At 41.9% G+C, this 27,451-nt stretch overlaps 3 protein-coding genes across 7 annotated transcripts in view; 1 reads left to right on the top strand and 2 right to left on the bottom strand.

Moving 5' to 3' along the window:
* LOC120022751 (glucocorticoid-induced transcript 1 protein-like) overlaps nucleotides 1-3,827 on the bottom strand; it is a 46,669-nt gene extending 42,842 nt beyond the window's left edge. For all 3 annotated transcript variants that reach the window (XM_038966742.1, XM_038966743.1, XM_038966744.1), the window contains exon 1: nucleotides 3,047-3,827. In XM_038966742.1, the coding sequence (XP_038822670.1) occupies nucleotides 3,047-3,446 (400 nt within the window). In that variant the 5' untranslated portion in view covers nucleotides 3,447-3,827. The remainder of the gene's footprint in view (nucleotides 1-3,046) is intronic.
* Nucleotides 3,828-7,186: 3,359 nt separating this feature from the next.
* Nucleotides 7,187-21,245, bottom strand: LOC120022722 (UBAP1-MVB12-associated (UMA)-domain containing protein 1-like). 2 transcript variants are annotated; one of them, XM_038966712.1, is made up of 5 exons: nucleotides 21,119-21,245; nucleotides 20,920-20,980; nucleotides 20,720-20,822; nucleotides 11,036-11,121; nucleotides 7,187-9,412 (listed from the first exon to the last, which is right to left on the bottom strand). In XM_038966712.1, exons 3-5 carry the CDS (start codon nucleotides 20,802-20,804, stop codon nucleotides 9,107-9,109), a joined length of 477 nt encoding a protein of 158 aa, XP_038822640.1. In that variant the 5' UTR covers nucleotides 20,805-20,822; nucleotides 20,920-20,980; nucleotides 21,119-21,245; the 3' UTR covers nucleotides 7,187-9,106. The 2 variants fall into 2 exon arrangements, with proteins under 2 accessions (XP_038822640.1, XP_038822639.1); XM_038966711.1 differs by having other exon boundaries at nucleotides 20,920-20,948.
* A 256-nt stretch (nucleotides 21,246-21,501) lies between these two features.
* On the top strand, nucleotides 21,502-23,176 carry rpa3 (replication protein A3). Of its 2 annotated transcripts, none has more exons than XM_038966462.1 (4): nucleotides 21,502-21,694; nucleotides 21,877-21,951; nucleotides 22,149-22,260; nucleotides 22,601-23,176. In XM_038966462.1, the coding sequence occupies exons 1-4, from the start codon at nucleotides 21,599-21,601 to the stop codon at nucleotides 22,681-22,683; spliced, it is 366 nt and encodes a 121-aa protein (XP_038822390.1). In that variant the 5' UTR covers nucleotides 21,502-21,598; the 3' UTR covers nucleotides 22,684-23,176. The 2 variants fall into 2 exon arrangements, with proteins under 2 accessions (XP_038822390.1, XP_038822391.1); XM_038966463.1 differs by having other exon boundaries at nucleotides 22,565-22,675.
* The last annotated feature ends 4,275 nt before the right edge of the window (nucleotides 23,177-27,451 follow it).

Here is a 27,451-nt window from a genome sequence, read left to right as displayed (position 1 = left end):
GCTTAATATAGGACGTAGCTCACAGATTTGCATTATGGATGCTTTCATCAGGAAGTAGATGGTTGTTGTGGTGTTGTGTTCCCTTAATGCCAAGCCTATTACAGGAAGCTGCCTTGACTTTGTTTTACAGCTTCAGGAGAGCATAGGACTGGCTAATTAACTGATGCGTCACACACACACACACTTTTCAGCGTAGTTTACAACCCTCTCTCTCTGAAGTTACACCTAGAGAGAGTTCACAAGAAATCCCTTGTAGTTAATGACTTCAAGTGTCAAAAGGAACGTATATTAGATAACACCTACGTAAACATATTGACTGTCCCATTGTTCATAACTTGACATGAGGGGACATTTTCTATGGCACAGAACCCCCCCTACCTGAAGATAAAACGGTTCCATTTTCACCATTAAAGCCATTCATGCCAGAGTAACGTATTCTAAATCACTCCCAGCCTGCAGTCCTCTATAAGCCTGCTTTACAAGCAATATGCTTAAAGACCTGTAACCATAACGGCACAACTTTACAGCTTCACCACTTCTCGTCTCACGAATCCTCCTTTTGTACAACAAGGTATTGATTCTTCTATACATAATGGGATATGAGCCCAGATTCAATATGCTGTGGAAATTCAAGCAGCAGATGTACTCTGCAGAACACCCCCACTCAAAATCAATGCCTCAACAGAACACCCCTGTAGCAATGAGAGTTAGGCTTGTCTCTACTCCAACAGAGAACTGACAGTGTCAGCCAACTTCAAACAGATGGTTTTAAACACTTTCCTGTTATTTCTGGTTCATATAAGCTAGATTTCAACTAAAGGTGATTTGTTAATAGGGCCTTTTGAGTCACGATGAATGAGAATGAATGAGAATGTTGTGGGACCATCACTCTACAGGGGTTCACCAAGTCTAAGGTTCTGAGAGATGACATCACCATCATCATGCTTAAAGTTGCATTATACAGTAATTGCTCCACCATTTCCTGGTTGGTAAACATCTAGTTTGCTTAATTTCCGTTTATGTAACAAAATAAGCTAGTATAGTGTAAGAAATCATTGTACCATCTAAAACAGCTGTGAAGTATATTTTCCATAAGCAAAAAATATTGTTGTTTCAGCTGTTTGAAGCTGATGTACAAAACAGACACAAAAACAAAACGGGAAGAATAGAAATAACGCACATAGAACAGATCTACCGCTTCTTAGACTTGCTTTCAAGTATAATGATAGCTCTTATAACTCACATTTCTATGTGAATTTGGTCAGTCGCCCAAAAAGTGACATATTGCCACTTTAAAAGGTAATGTGATGGAACGTCAGAATATGTCACCATGGCCTGAACACTTTCAGCAGCTACCAACCAGAGTGTGAGCAGGAAGGAATGAATAGCCTGTCTCCTAACAGACCTGCCTGTCACCCATTATCAAACAAACAACATTTATAGTGCATGCTGCATAACCAACACACACAGGACCCAAGGCACTACCTCAATGCTAATGTAGGAACAGGATAGTGTTAATAGAGGAGTACTAATGACTGCATAGCACTTAGGGCTGCCAACAATCACTGCACAAGCGCAGCATTCTAACACAGAGGACATTAATATTATCAAATTACTATTTCATGTGGTTGTCACTTGTCATTATTTGGAGGAGACTAGAGCCTACATGTTTGACCTGACCTCGAATTCAAAATGACTACAGTACAGACGACAAACTGTTACATCTGAGAAATCTAGCCTTTAGAATATCATATGCTTTCTATGAGATTGTATGATAAGACGGCTCATTTTGGGGGGCTTTTCCATTCTGTGCGCTGCAACGCAGAATGGGATTCAACCCAAGTCATGGGGCCACCTGTCCAATGCCCTGCACCTAAAATGTGCAGAACATCTGAGGTCACCAGTGACTTCTCCATATTGCATCCATCATCTCTGGCTTGACACAGAATAAGGCCAAAGGTCAAGGCTTTCTAGGGGGTCTGAGTCATGGTATCCCATTGTCAAAGCAGTAGTACTACCAGCAGACAGTATTACCAGACCTGCAGAATTTGCATTGCACACCTGGGTACTGTATTCTATTGGGGTCACCTATTTTGAAAGAGGGTGAATAGAGACAGCATATTGTGGACCTGGTAGCTAGAGAAATGCATTGGAATACCCTGTCTCTACCTCTTCTAGAATCCATGCAATCATAAGTGCTGGGAAAGAATAGCACTCCAAAATAGCATTTCACCTCTTAGATGGATGTATTTATCTGTCAAATTTAGTACATTGTACTCTCCTGTAAGGTGTCAAATAACAATGCAGCTTTAGAAAAACTTATTTGCAACGAGCAGGAGCAGCACTTGCAATATAATTATCGTGTTAACGTCTCGAAATGCACTCGCTCCTGCTAGGCCTCAGTGCTGCCATAAGCGAAAGACCTTCCCTCAACTACGTAATTCTTTCCATTCCTTAGCGCCGACAAACAAGCGTACATTTAACAAGATACCGAAATAAATGACTACGTCACACTAATCATGATTGGTATTTAGTTAATCATTTTAACATGTCCAATATGTGGTTGCCGTTGCCAGTATTCTAGAAATGTAACCCGTATTTAGCTTAACTGGCGCGCGCTGGCCTGGCGGTACAGTAACTGCATCATCACCATAATAATATAATAGCCACGGAGACATACATCGAAAGCCCAAAGCAATTGTTTGAAAATTAAACAACAGTTAATATGCATGTCTGCTTTCGAAGTATCCCTTTGATGCCATTTCATTATTTGAACATGACAACATTTGGCTACTGGGTCCATAATTATTCATACGAAATACGCAATAAATTACAGCATTTTCAGGGTTAGTAAGGTATGTTATTTCCTATTTCTGGATTGGCTTATAAACACACAATGTTGAGCAAAATAATGTTTGCGTGCTAGTGATGCTGATGCGTCTAGCAGAGACCCCCGATCTGACCCAATTAGCTTGCTAGTTATAGCAACATATTGCATATTTAGCTTTGGAAGCAATACATTATGGACAAGCGGGTACTACTGCACCTTTGAAAACAGGCGAGTTCGGACACTGCTCAGGTGAGCCCTTGCTGTCCAGCGGCGATCGTCTTTGCCTTGCGACCAGCCTGCCCTCCACCGAGCCGTTTCCAACCGGATTCACGAGCAGCAGCTGCGTCGGACTGCCAGGACTGTTGCAACCGGACGTCGATGTCGGTCCTGTATTGCTCGCGACTGTGAATGAAGAGGAGCAGGAGCGGGTTGGGCTGTGCTGACTTCCACGCAAGAGCTGGTACGGCACCGTGGCACGAATAGGCTGCAGCCGGATCGTGGTGGTGTTGCAGTTGCTGCAGCCGGCTGGAGAGATGGTTGGGGAGCCGTCACCGCTGCGCTTGACCCTCTTTTGCTGCTGTTGGGTTGAATTGGTTGCTGATGATGCTGTCGACATGATGTTGATTGCCAAAAATACAAAGTAGTCTTGAATAAAACTCAAGTTACCGGAAAGTATTTTCGTTGGCTTGCTCAAGTATATAAATGTGACATAACAAAGCAAGTTGGTAACTTTCTCCAAAAAGTTAGCTGGAACATTTGTTTTTGTAAAAGTCTAGTTGAGAGTAAACTGCTTAGCTACCTACATTTTTCGCACTTTTTCTGCTACTTGTCATTTTTGAAGTGTTCGAACAAGTATGGATTCTCGAAAAACTCTCAATTAAACATCTTCATATTGAACAAAAACGACTTAAACCACGAACTTTACTTAAAAAAGCGCAATCACAACATAGCTAGCTAGTTTTGTCTCAATGTTGTCTGTTTTGCAACACGCATATTGTGTTCCTCCTCTGTCAAAACTACTGGTTGACGGATCAGGGCGTGGCAAAATCACTCACTGTAAAGCTCTGATTGGCCAATATAATACTGTAAGGTCGAGGTCATTGGCCAAATTCTAAGCATCCACCAATCGATTCATTGAAGTTTGCTGAAGATTCAACGTAGACTGCTCTCGAGATAGCGTAAAAAAAAGTATGTATTTAACCTTTAACTAGGCAAGTCAGTTAAGAACAAATTCTTATTTACAATGACGGCCTACCCCGGATAAACCCTAACCACCCTTGGCCAATTGTGCGCGGCCCTATGGGACTCCTAATCACGGCCGGTTGTGGTACAGCCTGGAATCAAACCAGGGTCTGTAGTGACACCTCTAGCACTGAGATGCAGTACCTTAGACCGCCCTGAGTGGCGCAGAGTTAAATCTCAGAGAAATGGGTTGTGCAGAATATTCAGTAAAAAAGAAAGGTCATCTGGGTTTCTGTTGACAACTGCACTGTTGCCCTAATGCCGAGTGAAAAACAACTGGGAACTCTGAAAAATATGAGGTCAAATCATGACGTCAGTGATCTTCAAGTCAGAAAGTCGGAGCTCTAGAAAGACGCAGAGTTCCCGAGTTGGATGACCAATCAAATCGATTTTTCCCCACGCGGCTTTAGACCAGTCATCTTCATGGCATTGACAAGTTTGAGTATATTGAAACAACCACTGCACAGTTTAAATATTAAACTATTGTATCTAGATCCTTCCTAAAAATCCACATATTGCTGTTCAAACATATTTATTACAGATTTACAAAGTAGTAAACTTGCACCATATGTATTTTCCCTACCAACAAGATAAGAATCATTATAGAGTAGAGTGGCCAGTTTACATATTTTTTAATAGTCTGCTTTTGTACATTCAAACAAATACGATTATGTATAGCTGATTCACAATCAAATTCATATACAATGAAAACACAAAGAGGATACAGAAGCAAAATAAAAGGCATTGGACAAGGACTGAAAAGGAAGTAAAGCTGAAGACAGGATTCAGAATAAGGGGGTGTAAACTTGGCAGATATACCACAAGGTAAAATGGTGTGCTTTTAAAGTGGCATTCAAACTTCTTCAGAGGTAGGCACATTTTCAAAGAACACACAACTGCATGTTCAGAGGTTTACCGGATGTACTATTGCATGTAACATCCTCCATAACTCTTAATATCAATTTGAAGTTACAGTACTTGCAGTGTTGGGGAGTAGTGAAGTACTGTACATGTAGTTCAACTAGTGATTTAATAACATTTTTGCAGTAGCTTGGTGGTAATTGAACTAAATTCAAATCAAGGTAGTGTTTTCAGTAGCTGAGTACTTTTTTGCCATTTAGTGGTGTGGCTAACTACTGGAACTACATTCTACTACTCTTTTCCAAAAATAAAATATGGGTGAAATAGGCAATCATCTTTCTTTTTCAGCATCGGACCGTCCAAATTCTCACTTGAATTTTGTTGTTGTTAAACTAATATGTAATTTATCCAATTAATCACATCTGACTACAGAGTGATCTGTTCTTGCAAATTGTTGTCTATGGCATTTCAGATCTACATATGATAAAGGACTTTGGATGTAATGAACTACTTTTCAAAGAAACTTTAGTTAAATATATAGTTTACGGGTAGCTTAACTTCTTCCAGTGTGAAGTAAACTATAATTTCAAAGTAGCTTCCCCAACACTGAGTACATGATATCAGGATAATGTGCAAATACTTGGCTGATGGTCAGGTACTAGCATTATGAAAACAGAAGCAGGTAAGTAGGGCAGATAGCATGTAAAACATATCCTCTAACCCAATATGACATATAGTGCATTCAGAAAGTATTCAGACCCCTTCACATTTTACACGTTTACTTATGTTACAGCCTTATTCTAAAATGGATTAAATGCATTTTTTTCCCTCATCAATCTACACACAATACCCCATCATGTCAAAGCGAAACAGGTTGAGACATTTTTGCTAATTTACAAAAACTTACACAGAAATACCTTATTTACATAAGTATTCAGACCCTTTGCTATGAGATTTGAAATTGAGCTCTGGTGCATCCTGTTTCCTTTTATCATCCTTGAGCTGTTTCTACAACTTGATTGGAGTCCAACTGTGGTAAATTCAATTCATTGGACATGATTTGGAAAGGCACACACCTGTCTATAAGGTCCCACAGTTGACAGTGCATGTCAGAGCAAAAACCAAGCCATGAGGTCGAAGGAACGGTCTGTAGAACTCCGAGACATTATTGTGTTGAGGCACAGATCTGGGGAAGGGTACCAAAAAATGTCTGCAGCATTGAAAATCCCCAAGAACAGTGGCCTCCATCATTCTTAAATGGAAGAAGTTTGGAATTAACCAAAAGACTCTTCCTAAAGCTGACCGCCCAGCCAAACTAAGCAATTGGGGGATAAGGGCCTTGGTCAGGGAGGTGACCAAGAACCCGATGGTCACTCTGACAGAGCTCCAGAATTCCTCTGTGGAGATGGGAAAACCTTCCAGAAGGACAACCATCTCTGCAGCACTCCACCAATCAGGCCTTTATAGTAGAGTGGCCAAAAGGAAGCCAATCCTCAGTAAAAAAAGGCACATAACAGCCTGCTTGGAGTTTGCCAAAAGCACCTAAAGGACTCAAACAAGATTCTCTGGTCTGATGAAACCAACTCTTTTGCCTGAATGCCAAGCGTCAAGTCTGTAAGAAACCTGGAACCATCTCTACAGTGAAGCATGGTGGTGGCAGCGTCATGCTGTGGGGATGTTTTTCAGCTGGAGAGACTGGGAGACTAGTTAGGATCGAGAGAAAAATGAACAGAGCAAAGTACAGAGAGATCCTTCATGCAAACCTGCCACAGAGTTCTCAGGACCTCAGACTGGGGCGAAGGTTCACATTCCAACAGGACAACGACCCTAAGCACTCAGCCAAGATAACGCAGGAGTGGCTTCGGGACAAGTCTTTGAATGTCCTTGAGAGGCCCAGCCAGAGCCCAGACTTGAACCTGATCGAGCATCTCAGGAGAGACCTGAAAATATCTGTGCAGTGATGCTCCCCATCCAACCTGACAGAGCTTGAGAGGATCTGCAGAGAATGGGAGAAACTCCCCAAATACAGGTGTGCCAAGCTTGTAGCGTCATAACCAAGAAGACTTGAGGCTGTAATCGCTGCCAAAGGTGCTTCAACAAAGTACTGAGTAAAGGGTCTGAAGACTTATGTAAATGTGATATCAGTTTTTCATTATGGGGTATTGTGTGTAGATTGAGGGTAAAAAACAATTTAATTACTTTTAGAATAAGGATGTAACGTAACAAAATGTGAAAAAAGTCAAGGGGTCTGAATACTTTCCGAATGCACTGTATTTCCTATATACCAGCTACTACTAATAAAAACACAGTACTCATGCTTTTACAGGTAAACCATCTTTAGAGAAAACCCCTCAGTTAAAAATGACAAGATAAATGAAAACAATGTATTGTTAATAGCAAACATGCACAACAACCACAAATTAACCACACCGTAACTAAACCCCCAAAATACATCCAAGTAAACCAAACAAACTAAGTTACTCAAACTCAAATTGTAGCCTTCCACGCCGGTGAATAATAAAAAATAAAAAAAATGCTGTTAGGTCAGTGATTGAATTACAAAGAGAGGAAGAGGCCTGGGGAAATCCACATCATCGTTTAACACAGACAGCTATAAATACACTTTGTTTCCAGGTATGCACAGCAAAGGATTGTCCAGAAAGGGTAAATCACAAATATTTCATAATGTATGCAGTAGTAAGGCTGTGATTACACATGCAGCTCAATTCAGATTTTCTTGCACAATTATTGGCAAAAGAACTGATCAAAAAAAGAATAATTTGGCTGTGTGTGTAAATGCAGCCTCTATGGATGATTTCACATGTGGAATACCACAACAGTGCACTGAAAATAACAGCAACTTATGAGCCATCTTTTCAGGTTCTTGAGTGGTTGTCTTAGGAGTTAACTCATAAGGAGTTTACTTCAAATAATAGTCCTAAAAAGTATTTTAACTAAATATAATTGGTATTTTCTTGCCCTCTCACATTTGTACAGCAGTCAGAGGTAACTGAACATATGTGTGTTCACAAGATAATTTGTTCACAATGAATACAGTATACATGACAGGATACCTGGACACACTGTCAAATCTAAACTGTGCCATGAAGACTGGAGGAAACTTGGTTTGTTCAGAATAAATAACAATAAATACAGCGTTTGGGAAGTTACAACACATGATGCGTTCATAAGAGCCATGCTGATGATGATCAAAAGACAAAGGCCACATAAGAGTCACCATATCAAGTGAGTCCTGATAATACATGTTGAAAAATAGGGGATATATATCCTTACATTTTAAAATAGATCAAAAAGCTACATAGTTCCTCAATAGAAATGCTTATGCTACACAAACGTTTTTTCAAATGTCTTGTTAAAGAGTTCATAACTTCATTGGCAAAAGTGAGGACAGCAGAGGAAAAAAAATAGTAACCAGATAAAGAATAATACATGTAATTTCCTTTATAAGATTTGAAAACGATCTGAAATCTGTCTCATACGTACATTAGTGCAAACCCAAAGGTCAATCAGTGACTTCTAAACTAACAGCAGCAACAGGTGAATCTACAGACCCAGACACTGTTCAAATGAAACACAAAGTTATGATGAAGCATGCCTATCAGACATGAAGCTAGCTCTCTTCTGATACACACAGTTCTTAAAACAGTGAACCAGCACTACTATGACATGCACATCAGAAAGTGATTCGCCTTGAACTAGTAGTCTACAATCTTAATGGTAGAACTCTGCGTACCCATCTACCTACATACTGTGTGTAACATACATCACTGCCGGCAGGTGCAGTTTTGACCCCACCTGACTCACACCTGTTTTCTAACTCTGATCATCACCATAGCCAGGTTTACCATTAATTATAGTACTACCATTCTCAGACAGAGCCTATAGAACTGAAACTAAACCTGAATGGTAACGAGCCAAGACAGTCCAAGGTTGTGTTCAGTAGGGCAAACGTAGCTAAACACTTTGGAAAGGAAAACAAACATGTGTCTTTCTTATTGGACAAGCCCAGGTAATCCCACCTTGTTTCAGTACGTTTTCATCTGTTTGCTGCCCAATGAACACGACCCAGGGTTGACATAGGGCTGGTATTGGAGGGGAGGTTGACAGATCAAAAGGCCAGCGGTCATAGTCAGCAAGTAGACTATCTACAGGTCAATGGTCACAGAGCACAGAGTTCTCCAGAGTGAAGTCGTAGGTGAAGGAGGCCAGGTTGTGATTGATGTCTTGGGGGGACATCAGCATCTCAGAGAAGAGAGGGAACCCAGGACCCCCTGTCTGCATGGCCAAAACATGGGGGGCCAGGGTGAATGGGACATCTCCTAGTAGGTCTGGGAGAGACAGGGCTGCCTCCACTATGTGCGCGGGGGGCTTCCACATAGGTCCTGGTGATGGGGCGATCACTGAAGGTGGAGCAGGGGCTGGAGAGTGGTGGGCCTGGGTAGGTGTCGTACTGGAGGACTAAGGAGAAGAGGTGAGAAAATATCCACCTTCAGACATTGCATTTAGAAACAAGTGTAGGCTACACAATAGAAAAAGGAACACTTAACGTGGCTAACTTTTGTCAAACATGAAAACAGATTGATGCCGATGAGGTTTCAGAACTCGGCAAAATCCATGGGAGGAAGTCACTAGGGTGCTGTCCCAAACCGTAACCTTAGCAACTAAACTAGCGTACCAGTAAGTGTACTACTAAACACAAGCAAGTGTCACACAATACAATTATTCTTGCCTGTCTACCATGATATTAAACCGGCCTACTATTTGTACTCTTCAATTGACTCATTTGATTCAAAAGGATTTGGTGTACACATAAAGTGCTAGATTGGAGACTTAAGCAGTGCTTCGGGCCTTGGAATAAAAGTTTAAATGCAGAGAAGATGTTACAGGAAATGGCTTATTCCTCTTCAATTAAGAGAGCATTCGGTTGGGACATAACCACGGAAACATCCTTAAAAGAGTCTGAGTGTTTGTTCTCTCAAACACGGTGGTGCCGAGGACTCACCTGGGAGCATGATCAGCAAGCAGTGTGTGGTGCTTTCCTTTTTCATGACTTCTAGAACTTCACAGATAAAGTACCGTTGCATCTTAACCACTAATTACCTGTGTAATAACCAATACAGAACACTGTAGGTAGTGGTCCTGCCATCCGGCCCTCCTTATTTTTCATATATTGCCCATAACACAGGTGAGTGTGTGAAGCAGGACAGGTTTATATTGGTGTAGGTAGGAGTTTGTACATCATGTAGGTGAAGGGTGCGCAACATGGGGGCAAAGCACTGTAGATAACACTCATTGAATGGGAGCAGAGCTGCAGTGCCATGTCACCATATGCAGCTTACGCTTCAACACACACACACACACACACACACACACACACACACACACACACACACACACACACACACACACACACACACACACACACACACACACACACACACACACACACACACACACACACAGCTGCCATTGACATATTGGCCTTGATTAAACCCATAATAATCACCACAGGCGACTTCAAGGACTAGCAGGACCAACCAGATCAAACAGAGAACTAGCAGCAACACAATAGAGCTTTTCTACAGCCACCATATGTCCAGACTTCACTCCAGACCCAGTGTAGCAGGCATGAAGCGTGCTGAATGGTAGTGGCATGTGATGGTCCTCAAGTCTCTGTGTGTGTGTGTGTGTGTGTGTGTGTGTGTGTGTGTGTGTGTGTGTGTGTGTGTGTGTGTGTGTGTGTGTGTGTGTGTGTGCAAGATCACACCCATGCCACTCAGCATCTGTCGCCAACACAGCAGCAGCAGACTGTAGGCAGACTATATGAAGGCAGGATGAGACAGTCAGTAAGTCTCACTGCTGTCTGTTTAAGTCTACAACAGTTGTGTTTCCTGGTACTGAGGACAGCATTTGCGAAACGAACCACTTGGCAGTTTTGAGTAACATCACCCAGGTTGGGTCCTAAATGACACTCCATCTGCCTTTCTCCTACATAGTGTTCTAGTTTAGACCAGAGCCCATAAAGAGTGTTATACTGCATGTTCTGCATAGCGCTGCCCTCTGGTTATAAAAGACAATCACCTTTGATGGTTGCACAATAACGTTACATGATGGTTTGCCGACGTTCGCGTTCTGGATCTTCTTCCTCTGTTCGTCCAGAGTTTCTCCTGGAGAGGAAAAAAAAAGAAAGATATTCTGTCATTATACACCACGGGCCTAGGCCTGGATTCTTCATCAACATACATGTGCACGAGACCCACGACTAGCCCCATCTACAATGGCCTACTTGCCCTGTGGTCTTCATAACAGAAGTCATTAGCCTCTTTGGTGTATTTTTTCCTTCTTCGGGAAAAGCAGGTCAAGTGTGTGATTAGATGTGGTTTAACGAGTGGAGTGGCATTCTGATCACATTAATGGATTACACAGCATTAACAAAGTTAGTAACACAGTAATACTGTTCCACAGAGCACTATGTGGACCAGAGCATGCCTGCAGCTCTCTCTGGTGTAATCTAGCCTGTGTTCCCAACCCCATTCCTCTCTCTGGTGTAGCCTGTGTTCCCAACCCCATTCCTCTCTCTGGTATAACCTAGCCTGTGTTCCCAGCCCCATTCCTCTCTCTGGTATAACCTAGCCTGTGTTCCCAGCCCCATTCCTCTCTCTGGTGTAATCTAGCCTGTGTTCCCAACCCCATTCCTCTCTCTGGTGTAACCTAGCCTGTGTTCCCAACCCCATTCCTCTCTCTGGTGTAACCTAGCCTGTGTTCCCAACCCCATTCCTCTCTCTGGTGTAACCTAGCCTGTGTTCCCAACCCCATTCCTCTCTCTGGTGTAATCTAGCCTGTGTTCCCAACCCCATTCCTCTCTCTGGTGTAACCTAGCCTGTGTTCCCAACCCCATTCCTCTCTCTCTGGTATAACCTAGCCTGTGTTCCCAGCCCCATTCCTCTCTCTGGTGTAACCTAGCCTGTGTTCCCAACCCCATTCCTCTCTCTGGTGTAACCTAGCCTGTGTTCCCAACCCCATTCCTCTCTCTGGTGTAGCCTAGCCTGTGTTCCCAACCCCATTCCTCTCTCTGGTGTAACCTAGCCTGTGTTCCCAACCCCATTCCTCTCTCTGGTGTAACCTAGCCTGTGTTCCCAACCCCATTCCTCTCTCTGGTGTAACCTAGCCTGTGTTCCCAACCCCATTCCTCTCTCTGGTGTAACCTAGCCTGTGTTCCCAACCCCATTCCTCTCTCTGGTGTAACCTAGCCTGTGTTCCCAACCCCATTCCTCTCTCTGGTGTAACCTAGCCTGTGTTCCCAACCCCATTCCTCTCTCTGGTGTAGCCTAGCCTGTGTTCCCAACCCCATTCCTCTCTCTGGTATAACCTAGCCTGTGTTCCCAACCCCATTCCTCTCTCTGGTGTAACCTAGCCTGTGTTCCCAACCCCATTCCTCTCTCTGGTGTAACCTAGCCTGTGTTCCCAACCCCATTCCTCTTGCATCATGTCATCTGGGGGAGAACTACTGGGCCTTAATTAGTCTAGTTACTAACTGCACATTGTCGTCTCCTCTTCTCGCTCCCTCTTTCTTCTCCTCTGTAACCATTGCCATCTCCACTCCCCCTGTCCTGTGGGACTGAACTCTTTCTGCAGCATGAAGTCATCCTCCCTGATCTCAACAGATTCCTTTGATCTGAGCTCAGTGTCTCCAGTCACCCAATGTCTCTCTCTATAGAGGGTAAATGATCTCCATGAAAGGGAACGGAGGCCCAGAGCCCCATGATAAAACAGAGGTTGCGTTACTCTGCACAGGATCAATATGGGACCTATCAGCTTACTCTGGTCTAGTAGTACAATGTTTCTCAGCTTCAGTAACCTCAAATTCAGATTATTTTTTATTTTAAAAAAAGCACTATGCAGAAATCATTTTCTGGTAGCTAAAATTCGAATGGTTCACTTAATTTCAGTTTGTGACAAAACAAGCACTATAGTGTAGAGAATAATTGTACCACCTAAACCACTGTGAAATATATTTTCCATAACCAAAAATATTGTATTTTCTTTTAGCAGTTTGAAGCTTGTGTACAAAACCTAATGTAAAAGACACAAAAACTGAACTTAAAAATGGAAGCACAGAAATACTGCACATAGAACAGATCTACAGTTTCTTAGACTTGCTTTCAATGAGAATGACAGATCTATAACTTACATTGTGAATGTGAATTTTGTCAGGTCGCCCAAAAAGTTTAACATATTGCAGCTTTAAAATCTGTTTAAATAAAAAATATTTTGTCTGTTGTCTTACTTTGCCATTATCATATTCATATTTCCATCAATGTTTGAGGCATATAAGTATGCAATATTAATTCATTCTATGCCTTGTATTTAAAGCTTTAATTTTCCCCCTTTAGTCCTACAGGTACAAAAGTAAATTACAAAAGTTCCCACAATTTCATCACAAGATTTAGCCCACATTTCCATCCACATCTGTGAAGGAATTCTTGGCATGGTAGGTATTGTTCACCTCCAGAGCAAGTCCTCTAGAACAACAGGGGCATCTAAATAATGCCATGTAAAGTAAGCCTAGCCTATGTTCTCCTCGTTATGTGTCGTCAGCATTGTACATGCATGGCCTTGTTTCTGGGCTCAGTCAGTTCGACAGAGGCCCCGCCTTCCCGTTCTCTCTCAGTCAGTAACACACAGAGCATGCATCCGTCATCTGCTCAATAGCATGCAGGAGTTTATCCCTCCCATTCACTAAATCCTTCAGGAGAGGGATAGCGACGCAAAAGCAAGAAAACACACACACACACACACACACACACACACACCTCTGCTTGATGATACAGAGGACAGGTCAGGTCAGTTGTACTTGACTTCACATTATAGTAAGGCTGCATGTTTTCACATTCAACATCGTGGAAAGACTGTGTGTTTGGATAACTGTACGTGAACCTGGACTGGCAAACATGTGTACACTACTGTTCAAAAGTTTGGAGTCACTTAGAAATGTCCTTGTTTTTTAAAGAAAAGCACCTTTGATTGTCCATTAAAATAACATCAAATTGATCAGAAATACAGCGTAGACATTGTTAATGTTGTAAATGACTATTGTAGCTGGAAACAGCAGATTTTTTAATGGAATATCTACATAGGCGTACAGAGGCCCATTATCAGCAACCATCACTCCTGTGTTCCAATGGCACATTGTGTTAGCTAATCCAAGTTTACAATTTTAAAAGAATAATTGATCATTAGGAAACTCTTTTGCAATTATGTTAGCACAGCTGAAAACTGTTGTCCAGATTAAAGAAGCAATAAAACTGGCCTTCTTTAGACTAGTTGAGTATCTGGAGCATCAGCATTTGTGGGTTCGATTACAGGATCAAAATGGCCAGAAACAAAGGACTTTCTTCTGAAACTCGTCAGTCTATTCTTGTTCTGAGAAATGAAGGCTATTCCATGCGAGAAATAGACAAGAAACTGAAGATACTTGTACAACACTGTGTACTACTCCCTTCACAGAACAGAGCAAACTGGCTCTAACCAGAATAGAAAGAGGAGTGGGAGGGCCCCGGTGCACAACTGAGCAAGAGGACAAGTATATTAGAGTGTCTAGTTTGAGAAACAGATGCCTCACAAGTCCTCAATTGGCAGCTTCATTAAATAGTACCTGCAAAACACCAGTCTCAATGTCAACAGTGAAGAGGCGACTCCGGGATGCTGGCCTTCTAGGCAGAGTTGCAAAGAAAAAGCCATCTCAGACTGGCCAATAAAAAGAAAAGATTAAGATGGGCAAAACACAGACACTGGACAAAGGAAGATTGGAAAAAAGTGCTATGTACAGACGAATCTAAGTTTGAGGTGTTCGGATCACAAAGAAGAACATGGAGGGGTACTTGACGCCATCTGTCAAGCATGGTTGAGGCAAAGTGATGGTCTGGAGGTGCTTTGCTGGTGGTAAAGTGGGAGATTTGTACAGGGTAAAATGGATCTTGAAGAAGGAAGGCTATCACTCCATTTTGCAATGCCATGCCATACCCTGTGGACAGCGCTTAATTGGAGCCAATTTCCTCCTACAACAGGACAATGACCCAAAGCATAGCTCCAAAATATTCAAGAACTATTTAGGGAAGAAGCAGTCAGCTGGTATTCTGTCTATAATGGAGTGGCCAGCACAGTCACCGGATCTCAACCCTATTGAGCTGTTGTGGGAGCAGCTTGACCGTATGGTAAGTAAGAAGTGCCCATCAAGCCAATCCAACTTGTGGGAGGTGCTTCAGGAAGCATGGGGTGGAATCTCTTCAGATTACCTCAACAAATTGACAACTAGAATGCCAAAGGTCTGCAATGCTGTAATTGCTGCAAATGGATGATTCTTTAACAAAAGCAAAGTTTGAAGGACACAATTATTATTTCAAATAAAAATAATTATTTATAACCATGTCAACATCTTGACTATATTTCCTATTAATTTTGCAACTCGTTTCATGTATGTTTTCATGGAAAACAAGGACATTTCTAAGTGACCACAAACTTTTGAACGGTAGTGTGTGTATATACACTGCTCAAAGAAATAAAGGGAACACTAAAATAACACATCCTAGATCTGAATGAATGAAATATTCTTATTAAATACTTTTTTCTTTACATAGTTGAATGTGCTGACAACAAAATCACACAAAAATTATCAATGGAAATCAAATTTAGCAACCCATGGAGGTCTGGATTTGGAGTCACACTCAAAATTAAAGTGGAAAACCACACTACAGGCTGACCCAACTTTGATGTAATGTCCTTAAAACAAGTCAAAATGAGGCTCGGTAGTGTGTGTGGCCTCCACGTGCCTGTATGACCTCCCTACAACGCCTGGGCATGCTCCTGATGAGGTGGCGGATGGTCTCCTCCTAGACCTGGACTAAAGCATCCGCCAACTCCTGGACAGTCTGTGGTGCAACGTGGCGTTGGTGGATGGATCGAGACATGATGTCCCAGATGTGCTCAATTGGATTCAGGTCTGGGGAACGGGCGGGCCAGTCCATAGCATCAATGCCTTCCTCTTGCAGGAACTGCTGACACACTCCAGCCACATGAGGTCTAGCATTGTCTTGCATTAGGAGGAACCCAGGGCCAACCGCACCAGCATATGGTCTCACAAGGGGTCTGAGGATCTCATCTCGGTACCTAATGGCAGTCAGGCTACCTCTGGCGAGCACATGGAGGGCTGTGCGGCCCCCCAAAAAAATGCCACCCCACACCATGACTGACCCACCGCCAAACCGGTCATGCTGGAGGATGTTGCAGGCAGCAGAACATTCTCCACGGCGTCTCCAGACTGTCACGTCTGTCACATGTGCTCAGTGTGAACCTGCTTTCATCTGTGAAGAGCACAGGGCGCCAGTGGCGAATTTGCCAATCTTGGTGTTCTCTGGCAAATGCCAAACGTCCTGCACGGTGTTGGGCTGTAAGCACAACCCCCACCTGTAGACGTCGGGCCCTCATACCACCCTCATGGAGTCTGTTTCTGACCGTTTGAGCAGACACATGCACATTTGTGGCCTGCTGGAGGTCATTTTGCAGGGCTCTGGCAGTGCTCCTCCTGCTCCTCCTTGCACAAAGGCGGAGGTAGCGGTCCTGCTGCTGGGTTGTTGCCCTCCTACGGCCTCCTGATGTGCTGGCCTGTCTCCTGGTAGCGCCTCCATGCTCTGGACACTACGCTGACAGACACAGCAAACCTTCTTGCCACAGCTCGCATTGATGTGCCATCCTGAATGAGCTGCACTACCTGAGCCACTTGTGTGGGTTGTAGACTCCGTCTCATGCTACCACTAGAGTGAAAGCACCGCCAGCATTCAAAAGTGACCAAAACATCAGCCAGGAAGCATAGGAACTGAGAAGTGGTCTGTGGTCACCACCTGCAGAACCACTCCTTTATTGGGGGTGTCTTGCTAATTGCCTATAATTTCCACCTGTTGTCTATTCCATTTGCACAACAGCATGTGAAATGTATTGTCAATCAGTGTTGCTTCCTAAGTGGACAGTTTGATTTCACAGAAGTGTGATTGACTTGAAGTTACATTGTGTTGTTTAAGTGTTCCCTTTATTTTTTTGAGCAGTGTATATTTTAAACATTAAAATAAAATCTTGTCTGAACAGTGTCAGTTCAGGAGAGAGGCCTAAGGTTCTGGCTTGGATCATGTGCTGATCAAGTGAAGAGGAATGAAAAGGAGCACATTACATTCTGCATCGACCTGCTCTGTGCAGTGTGGATCTTGTCAATGACATCACGTTATGTCATGATTCGTGCTGGAGTTGTGTGACCTGCTCAGAGCGTGGACATGGTCAATGACATCACGTTATGTCATGATTCGTGCTGGAGTTGTGTGACCTGCTCAGAGCGTGGACATGGTCAATGACATCACGTTATGTCATGATTCGTGCTGGAGTTGTGTGACCTGCTCAGAGCGTGGACATGGTCAATGACATGCAGCTTGTCAGGCTAGCAGGCTTCTCGTAAACATCTTTGCCAGTGCAGAATAAACCAGCTCTAGTAATGCTGGACACTGTTAGTAGCCTCACATTTATTTTCACAATCTTCTGTTAATGACCAGTGACCAATTACTAAAACACTTATGAACTCACATGCATGATGTACGCATGCACACCCATCCTTGCATTACCTGCAACGACTTTAGGACTCCCTGGAAAACAGTGTCAATTGTTACTGAGTGGACTACTATCCTGGCTAAATAAATAAAGACTTCAGACAAGGAAAAGCAACATCTGAGGACAAATGTTAAAATGAATGTGGTGTGGGGGTGTAGGCCTTTGAACACGATGTTAGTGAAAAAGACTCCTTGTAGACACTGACAGCCATCCACATACAAGTGAGGCTATTGTCTGTCTTCTGGGAGATGGGCTCCCAGAAGAGGCACAGGCAGCTGCTCATGACTTCAGCAGTCAACCAGCACCACTCAAGAGGGTCAGCTGCAGGCAGGTGCGCACACACACACAGACACACACACACACTTTGAGGGACTGAAGGCCCTAGACTTGGATCACAGAGATGACTTCATGACTTCAGAGGTAATAAAACAAATCCTTTGTTATTGGATTCCATCTGACGGAATGGAGGAGAAAATATTAGGTGTTACAAATTAACAGCTTAGACTGGGGAGAGATTTGCCTGATGTAGGATACAAACCTTGTCAAAGGACGTTATGGTAATAGCTAATTAGCTAATCTTCGGAGGTAGAATGAGATTCGACTCCATGACCCCCTGACAAATGTGAGCCATCCCTCCATCTAGCATCAGGGGTGGACTCTGCAGATTGTTTTCCCTTAAAGCCCCCATGCAGTCTTTATAAATGTTATTTTTAAATCGTCACTGTGTGTCTAATATAATTACTGTGTGTTTATTTAATGAAAATAACCCCACCCCCCCAAAAAAAAGTTTGCTATTTTTATAATTTATTTTCATTTTGCCATTGAAATGCTCAGTCTGATCATGTGGGTGTGTTGACACAAATGTGTATATTTTTACATCCCAAAAAAAACTCTTTCACTAAAAGGGAATTATCATTTTCACAATTTCAGAGTGTTATTTCGATCTTATAGTGTTGAAATATCATTAAGAAAATTGAAAATATTACTTTTTTCACTGCACTGCCTTGCTCCTTCCCCAAGAGGATTTATCTTGGTCTGAATAACTACACGTGGATGGAGGCGAGAAGGGCCACAGAAGATCAGCCTGCCAGCCACCCAGTTCCCTGCCCACTGGGATTTTCCGCTGGCTCTCTCCCACAGCCCAGCCCTGGCCCGAACATACCCAACCGGCAGGCCGCTGGCTGGGGAAGTGAAAGGGTAGTGGAGTGGCACATGATATGCCCCCTAACATATGGACACAGACTGAGCCCCACAGATCAGCTTTGTAAGAACATCTGCTCCCTTTGGTCTGGAGCCATCAGTACCAGGAATTCTCGAAAAGTGGAAAAAGGCTGTGGTGCAGATGGCAAATGTAATGGCAGATTTCAGGGAAACAAGTAGCTACACTTTACATTTGATACAGTAAAAACGTTAAAAAAAATAAATAAATAAATCCTCACAGAAAATTATCTTTGAATATTCATTCAATGCAACGGGACAAACTAACCTAACTGTACCTATATTGAAAGCCACTACCCCAACTCTGACTGAAGCATAGTCCTACATTGTTGGATTTGCGCTCTGTAACAACTCCTATCAACATTGATTACACCCAGAGTAAATCTATGAATTCAGTTTTGGTGAGTAGCCTTTTAAACTCCCTGGTTTCATCAGCTATCTGACTGATCCCTCCCTTACGAAACACACACACACACACACACACACACACACACACACACACACACACACACACACACACACACACACACACACACACACACACACACACACACACACACACACATCATTGGCATCTTTAAATCAGAGAATGTGATTAAACAGAGCACAGTCATTGGGTTTACACTAAAACATCTGTGATCTCAGTCAGACTCTTTCTCCTTTGTCTAGGAAGAAACGCTGGCTCTGAGACTGGCTCTCTTCTGTCTGCCAAGAGAAACATACAACTCCTGACCATCTGTGTCTACTGCTTCACCAAAAGCCATACCTGGGTTCAAATACTATTTGAAATCACTTTAACTACTTTTGGTGTTAGTTTTAGCCTGTCTGGAGTGCCAGATGGACAGCGTTTGCACTTTTGCGACTACTTTATTGGTTCCATAGTGCCAGGCAAGCGCAATCAAGCCCAGCTAAAGTATTTGAAATTGTTTTTGAGTACTATTTGAATCCAGATCCACCAGCAGCGCTCCCAATCAAAGCCACGGGATAAAGAGCCAATTATACTGCACTTTCCTGGTAGAGGAAAGAGGGAGGAGGGAGATTCCTGACTAACAATAACATTTTTATTATTTTGAAAGGTACCCAAAGAGGTTGTTTCCTCCTTGGACCTTTAAAATTGGCAGGATTTATCTTCATAAAGCAAGTAGCAATCCTATATTATCGTTTTGAACTTAACGATAAACATATGCTAATTTGTTGTTATGACTTATTACCACGCCCATGAGCACGAGGAAACTTATTTTTTGCGCAACTCATTATTTTCATTTCAGGTTCATTTCAGCCTCAAGGAAGTGGTGAAAGACATTATTCAAAGTTGGTGACAAACTTAAAACTACATGTGGACTTTTTAAGCTTATATTATTTACTAGTGATACAAAGTAGAGGTTCAGGATTTAGTCTTGTTGACAAAAATGATTAATAGAAATTTAAAAAATAACAAGATAAACTAAAAATATAGACCGATGTTATTGACTGAATGTGTACAGTGCTTTGAAACATTTAAAATTCCATTTTATAATACAGTAGCACTGGACATGTCATTGTGTGCAACTCTGACACACAACCCCCACAACATTGTTCTGGGTGATATCAATAGGCAACCAGGAGAGGCCTGGTCATTTAATTATGAAATAAGATTGGTACAACCAGTAGATTGTGGAATCCACACATTTCATGGATTCAATAACAAATCACAGAATTACTTTATGTGTGTGTGTTCTGCCCAACTTGTTAGATGTTTGGTAAATGTGGTAGTTTCAGAACTGAACGGAGTCTACTGAGCAATAGGACGACCTGAAACGTCAAAGTTCTGTTGAACACCTAGACTTTGAGTATCAAGCAAATACACATTTCTGACTCTTACAAAGTCAGCAGGTTGACGTTTGATTATTTGTTTCTCACCTATTATCACGAACCCATCTGTACCACCCTCTGACGATGACTTCTTGGAAGAGTCTTTATTACGATTCCCGAAAAAACTGAACATACTGACTCCTTACTGGGTCTGCAAAGGCGAGAAAAACAAACGTTAGCAAGCATACGGCAACATCATCACGGCACTTGGAATGAGAAAATGCATAAAGAAATCATGTTGTGTTTACCTTTTGGTATGTAGAACCTAGGAGTATGCCTGAAAGTTGATCACAGATCGCAATATCATAACTGAATACAAGTGAAAGTGACTTTCAGTTAGATTTCTATTAACTTCCGAAGTATCAAATGTCACGTATGCTCTACTAGCTAAATGTTCTTTAGTGTCTAGTTAGCTAGGTTTTCGTCAAACCAAAGCAAATTACTTACCCTACCAGTCTTTCTTTTCGTTAAAAAGTCGAGTAAAGTAACATACACTGTTGTTGTTGTTAGATTATCTATGCAATTTCGTGGAGTTAGCCATTGACCAGTGTGTTGTTGCTGTTGTCTTATCTGTTTCCGGTCATTCCTGTTCTGTAAATGGTCCGTTTAGAAACAATGTCGAGAACAATTTTATTCTAATCAGTTTTATAATGATTGTACCGCAATCTGTCGCTTTGAATCTGGTGTTTATTTATTAGACTCCACTTTAAAAGATTGAAGTTTTATTTATATGAAATTATCCGTTCATGTGACATTTAAAAATTAATATGAGGAACGATAGTTAACATAAGCTTCTGTCCGGGGAAAGAATGTAGCATAGAACAACGAGGAAACGTCGTCGTAACAAAGTATTTCCCGCGTTATCGCCTGCTTGTTTTGCTCAATCGTAGCCAGAATTTCAAGTTGTGTTCTGCAAAATCTATCGAAATGGCAGTTTTTGAGTCACCAAAACCCAGAATAAACAATTCTATGCTGTCTCAATATATCAGCAGGCCGATTTGCTTCGTTGGACGTGTTGAGAAGGTAATATGTTAGTGTTTTTATTGGGCCTAACATTAGTTCAGCACTAGAAATTGGATGGCAGTCTTGACGAAAGGGTCGTGGTGGTACACAGCCAGAAATGGCAATGAAATTCGCTACTTTTATAACTAACTAGCTAATTAGCATGACTAAATCGCAATTCATTGTTTTGTCGTCTATGACAGGTCCATCCAACAGGAAAATCATTCACTCTTTCGGATGGAGAAGGGAAGTCTGCATCAGTGGAACTTAATGAACCCGTGAGTACAGTTGCAAGACGTAACCAACTAACTACAGTAGACTGGTTGAACAGTAGCTATCTTCTAGGAATTAGGAATGAAACGATCTGACAATGACAACATGACATCACAAAACTGAAAGTGAACATTGTACTTGAATTTCAAAGGCATATGGCTATTAGTGCATTGCCTGATGTAACATTGTTTCTCTTTCCCAGCTTGATGAGGAGTTGAGTGGGGTGGTGGAGGTGGTTGGTGTAGTGTCCAACAAAGGGGCAATAATGGCCTCTGCATACAACATGCTCAGAGAAGACCAAGGCATTCCTTTTGGTAAGTATGTCATCTCTCCTGTGGAAAAGGGAATGTGTTCTCAAAGGTACACTCTGCAAAATTACATCATTACACACAGCAGAGTGACTTCCTGCAACAAAATCTAAAAAATATGCTCTCTTGCCAATGTGAGCAGCGCAGCATACCTCAAGGGAGAGCACAGATTTGGGAGAAACAGTAGTGGTAGTCTTATTTGAATTCTTGTTGGTGATGTTGCCCCATGGCGTGATGATATTGCTGAGTGTACTTTTTAACTTGCCAAAGACTGTTTAGCTGGTTTGACATCTCTTTGTTTTTTTTACAGATCTATGTTTTTGCATATAAAATTATTTTTTTTCAGACCTGGAGCTGTACAATGAAGCCCTGAAAGTCATCCATGAATACCCCCAGCACTATCCGTTTGAATTAGCCACCAGTGGATGAGCACTATCCACTTATTCATTCAGATCATTGTCAATGTGAACCTCAATTGTCTTGTTGCCTTTTTTTTATATATATATATCTCAGTTCTAAATAGATATGTATAGTTTTTTTTTCTATTTCTTTGTTTTGAAAATAAAAGCCTTTAACTTGTCTGTGTTTAGTCATTATAACAATCTTCGTAAATAAACTTAAAATGACCTATGATACAGTTTGAGATTATCAGCATCAACTAAACTGTGCTTTATTGACATCTCAACCAAGTTACTTTCTCAGGATAATTGATATAAACTGTATTTCAAATCTGAATTGAAATGGCTGTGTTATAGTACCCTCTGTTGGTACAAATGTTCAACAAGCTACTGTACTGCTGTAACCACACTTCTCTACCCTGCCACCAAGTGGTGAGGTAGGGACTAAAATAAGCTTCAGCATCACTTATCAGCAAAAAGTGAAGTTTCCCCACACACAATAAACTGAATGTTAACTTTCAAGACTTTGTGTTTCTTTTATTGTATCACAGGAATGTATTCATCACATTGTTTTGACAAATGCTCTCTAAATATTATGACATCTATGAATGGTTTGCATTCTTGACTTAATCTGAGATACACCATTGACAGTGAACATCACTAGTGTAATATTCAAACTGTAATGTTCTCATCTGTAGAAGCTGCACAGACAGTATGTGCTTTTCTCAAAGGAGTTTCATTTCTCAATTGAGTCATATAGAAGACCTGTTTTGGAGGTTGTATTGGAGCGGGTTGGACAACTTCAAGTTCCTCAGTGTTCACATCACTGAGGATCTATCATGGTCCACACACCAACACAATCGTGAAGAGGGCATGACAACGCTTCTTCCCCCTCAGGAGGCTGAAAAGATCTGTCATGGGGCCTCAGATACTCAAAAAGTTAATACAGCTGGACCATTGAAGGAATCTTGATTGGCTGCATCACCACTTGGTATGACAACTGCTTGGCATCCGACCACAAGGCGCTACAGAGGACAGTGGGTACGGCCCAGTACGTCACTGGGGCCGTACTCCCTGCCAACCAGGACCACTCTGCTAGGCGTGGTCAGAGGAAGGGCATAAAAATTGTTAAAGACTCCAGCCACCCAAGTCACAGACTGTTCTCTCTGCTACCGCACGGCAAGCGGTACCGATGCACCAAATCTCGAACCAACAAGACCCTGAACAGCTTCTAACCCCAAATCATAAGACTGCTAAATAGTTAACCAAATAGCTACCCAGACTTTCTGCATTGACGCTTTTTGCACTAACTTTTTTGACTCATTACATACGCTGTTGCTACTGTTTATTATCTATCCTAGTCACTTTATTCCATACATATCAACCTCAATTACTGCGTACCCCTGCACATCGACTCGGTACTGGTACCCCGTGTATATAGCCAGGTTATTGTTACTCATTGTGTATTTATTATAAATGTTATTATTACGTGTTATTGCATTTTTATGTGTAAGCCGGCATTGTAAATACGAATTTGTTCTTAAATGACTTGCCTAGTTAAATAAAGGTTATATAAAAAATAAAGACATTTAATAAAAAAAGGTCTATTTCTCTATTTTCTCTCTCTGCATTGTTGGGAAGGACCCATAAGTAAGCATTTCACTGTTAGCCTACACCTGTTGTTTACGAAGCATGTGACAAATAAAATTGTATTTGATTTTGAAATGAAAAATAAATAAAATATTGCTTAATGGCACAAGATCTGTAATGATTGTCTGATAGTGGTACTATTATGTGATATGTTGCTTGCTATATTCTTCTCCTTGATGGGTGGGAAAGGAGAATAGTAGCCTAGGGGAAGGCAGGACAGTTGCATATTGTGACATATTCAGACATACTGTAGATACATACAAGATTGTTAAGTTGCTAGCCTATCACCTTCACTGGATATCACTTCTCCCAATCAGAGACCGTCTGTCAGAGAGAGGGATAGAGAGACTCTGACTAACTATTTTTTGTAATAGTTTGCATACCAAGGCAGACATTTCTTCAATTAACTTCATGTTGCTCTTTTTCATGAATGTAACGACTCTCCATCATACAATATGAACTATGTTTAAAACAACCTCTTTCCCAGTTTCACATATCTATCCCAGCATCATGCCTAACAGGTACCCATCTAAAAGGTTTGATACAACCAGATGAAGCACTCAAACCAGTCAAATTTGAAGCTGAAAACTGCCACATGTTTAACAAATGATCCAAGTATGGCAGGTTCAGGAAAACTACATACCCGCAGGCCACTCATGTATGAGCACCCAAGGGCATAAAACGGTCTTTCCTGAGTTCTGCTTGCTACTGCAGATACATGTAACACTTTGAAGTCACGTTTCGTACATTTTGAGCACTTCTTTTTTATTAAACTGAACACCCAGAGTTCAGGCCGGCCAAATTTAGTTTTACAGTTTTAAAACCAAGCCTCGTTGGTGCTTGTACACAAGCTGCAAGGCAAATGCTGTAAAAAAGGGAAAAGGTCACACACCAGCTTCTCTGCAGCTTCACATCTCCCTAAATGACAGGCCTTGTGGAATTTATCTAGTTCAATACCATGGATGCCACTGCAAGTCCTATCAAGGGCTTATTCATTAGAACATTTAGAATCTTGCAGATAGAACATGAAACCTTGCGAATTTTGCAGATAGAACATGGCACCTTTAGAATGTTGCAGAAAGAACACAGACCTTTAGAATGTTTCCGATAGAACATGGAACCTTTATAATGTTTCCAATAGAACATGGAACCTTTAGAATGTTTCCGATAGAACATGGTACCTTTAGAATGTTTCCAATATAACATGGAACCTTTAGAATGTTTCCGATAGAACATGGAACCTTTATAATGTTTCCAATAGAACATGGAACCTTTAGAATGTTTCCAATAGAACATGGAACCTTTAGAGTGTGTCTGATAGAACATGGAACCTTTAGAATGTTTCCGATAGAACATGGAACCTTTAGAATGTTTCCAATAGAACATGGAACCTTTAGAATGTTTCCAATAGAACATGGAACCTTTAGAATGTTTCCGATAGAACATGGAACCTTTAGAATGTTTCCAATAGAATATGGAACCTTTAGAGTGTGTCTGATAGAACATGGAACCATTAGAATGTTGCCATATCTATATCCGCAGCAACGCTCTGACCATTGGACCCTGTTGAACAGCACACCCCCATGTCTAGTCATAACACTATTTGGTGTTTTGGCCTCACGGATGACAGACCGTGCAAACTCCCAACTGATGGAAAGACAAGACAACCTGTGTTAGATTCCCCTTCTCTCCATCAGAGCCTGCCACCTCCGTGGAGTTGTTTTCTATATGGTCTAATGTTGTTTGTCTTTCATTATCTCAGTCGCATGTTTAGTTGCTGTACCAGGAGAGATGGCAGGAAGCCACCCTCCAAAATCCCTGTCCGGTGGTGGCGGGGCTGGCATCGGTCCTGCCGCCAGGCTCTGTTGGTTTAACAGCCTGGCCCAGACACCCAGCCTGAGCCCAGACACTGACTCAGTACCCACTCACACAGTGCCAGAGCATGGCTTTCACAGCACCACACTGAATAATAATAACACTACACGCCACTGAGCAGACACTTTCATCCAAATCGACTTACAGCACAGTACAGTGCATACATTTTTTGTAAGTGTAGGCCTTTGTAATCCCTGTGGGAATTGAAGCCACAACCTTGGATTTAGCTAGTGTCCTGCTCTTACCAACAGAGCAACACAGGACTTCAATTCCAGCCAGGCAGTTATCAAGGAACATTCCTTCAACATTCTCGGAAGCAGAACCTTTTGACAGGCATGTTCTGTGGTTTGACATCTTTATAGTCTACTGTGCCGTGACACAGGGTTAGTAGTGCCTGGAAGGAGAAGCATCATGATCCCTGTCACACAGTGTAGATGTAGATCACTTCCCCCCTCCAGCTAGTGAGCACCCTCCTAGGCACCCTTCAACTAGGGAACTAGGGAAGTTTATGGCCGATTCCTCAGGAGGACATTTTAAGTATTGTGAAATACAAATATTTTAGGCTACTAATGCAACTAACTCCTGTGTCCTATTGTGAATATAGGTTGGTAATTTGAGCATTTTAACAGTTCGTAATGTAGTTTAGACTGTGTTTGATAATATGTCATGAAGTTTGCACTCTTGGGTTCCTGTGATAGTGAGTGACCTTGATAAAGTCGCTAGGTGTTTTCGTTACATCTTCAGAAAAACACATTGTGTCAACATCTGTAGTATTTCTGGCCTGTTGCACCAAACCGGACATATCTCATGTGAAGATTGCTAACCTTTTCAGCTAGAGAAACCCCTCTTTCTCAGACACCTTTGATTTACGTCGTCTGGAATTGCCATAAAAACCCTGTCGGTCATGTCTCCTTACTGTGAGTTATAGGAAGGAGACAGGTACAGTGATGATGTTTCTTTCATATTGCAGTCATCCAGATGAGGTCTGGTACTTGCTATTCCATGAACTTGTGGGGTTGCTGCTTGGAGTGGGTCCAAGATGTTACTCAAAGGTCATTGGTCAATGATGTTTTTCTTATTCCTTTCCTTTAACAGATAATTCACTCCATCCCTACGCTCTTAGAAAAAAAGGTGCTGTCTAGAACCTACAACGGTTACTTGGCTGTGCACCTAGGAGAACCCTTTGAAGAACCCTTTTTGTTTCAAGATAGAACCCTTTCCACAGAGGGTTCTACATAGAACCTCAAAAGTTCTCCTCTGGGGACAGCCCAAAA

Source organism: Salvelinus namaycush, chromosome 27, assembly GCF_016432855.1.
Source record: "Salvelinus namaycush isolate Seneca chromosome 27, SaNama_1.0, whole genome shotgun sequence".
Taxonomy (NCBI): Eukaryota; Metazoa; Chordata; class Actinopteri; order Salmoniformes; family Salmonidae; genus Salvelinus; species Salvelinus namaycush.
This window is presented reverse-complemented; position numbering and strand designations above follow the sequence as displayed.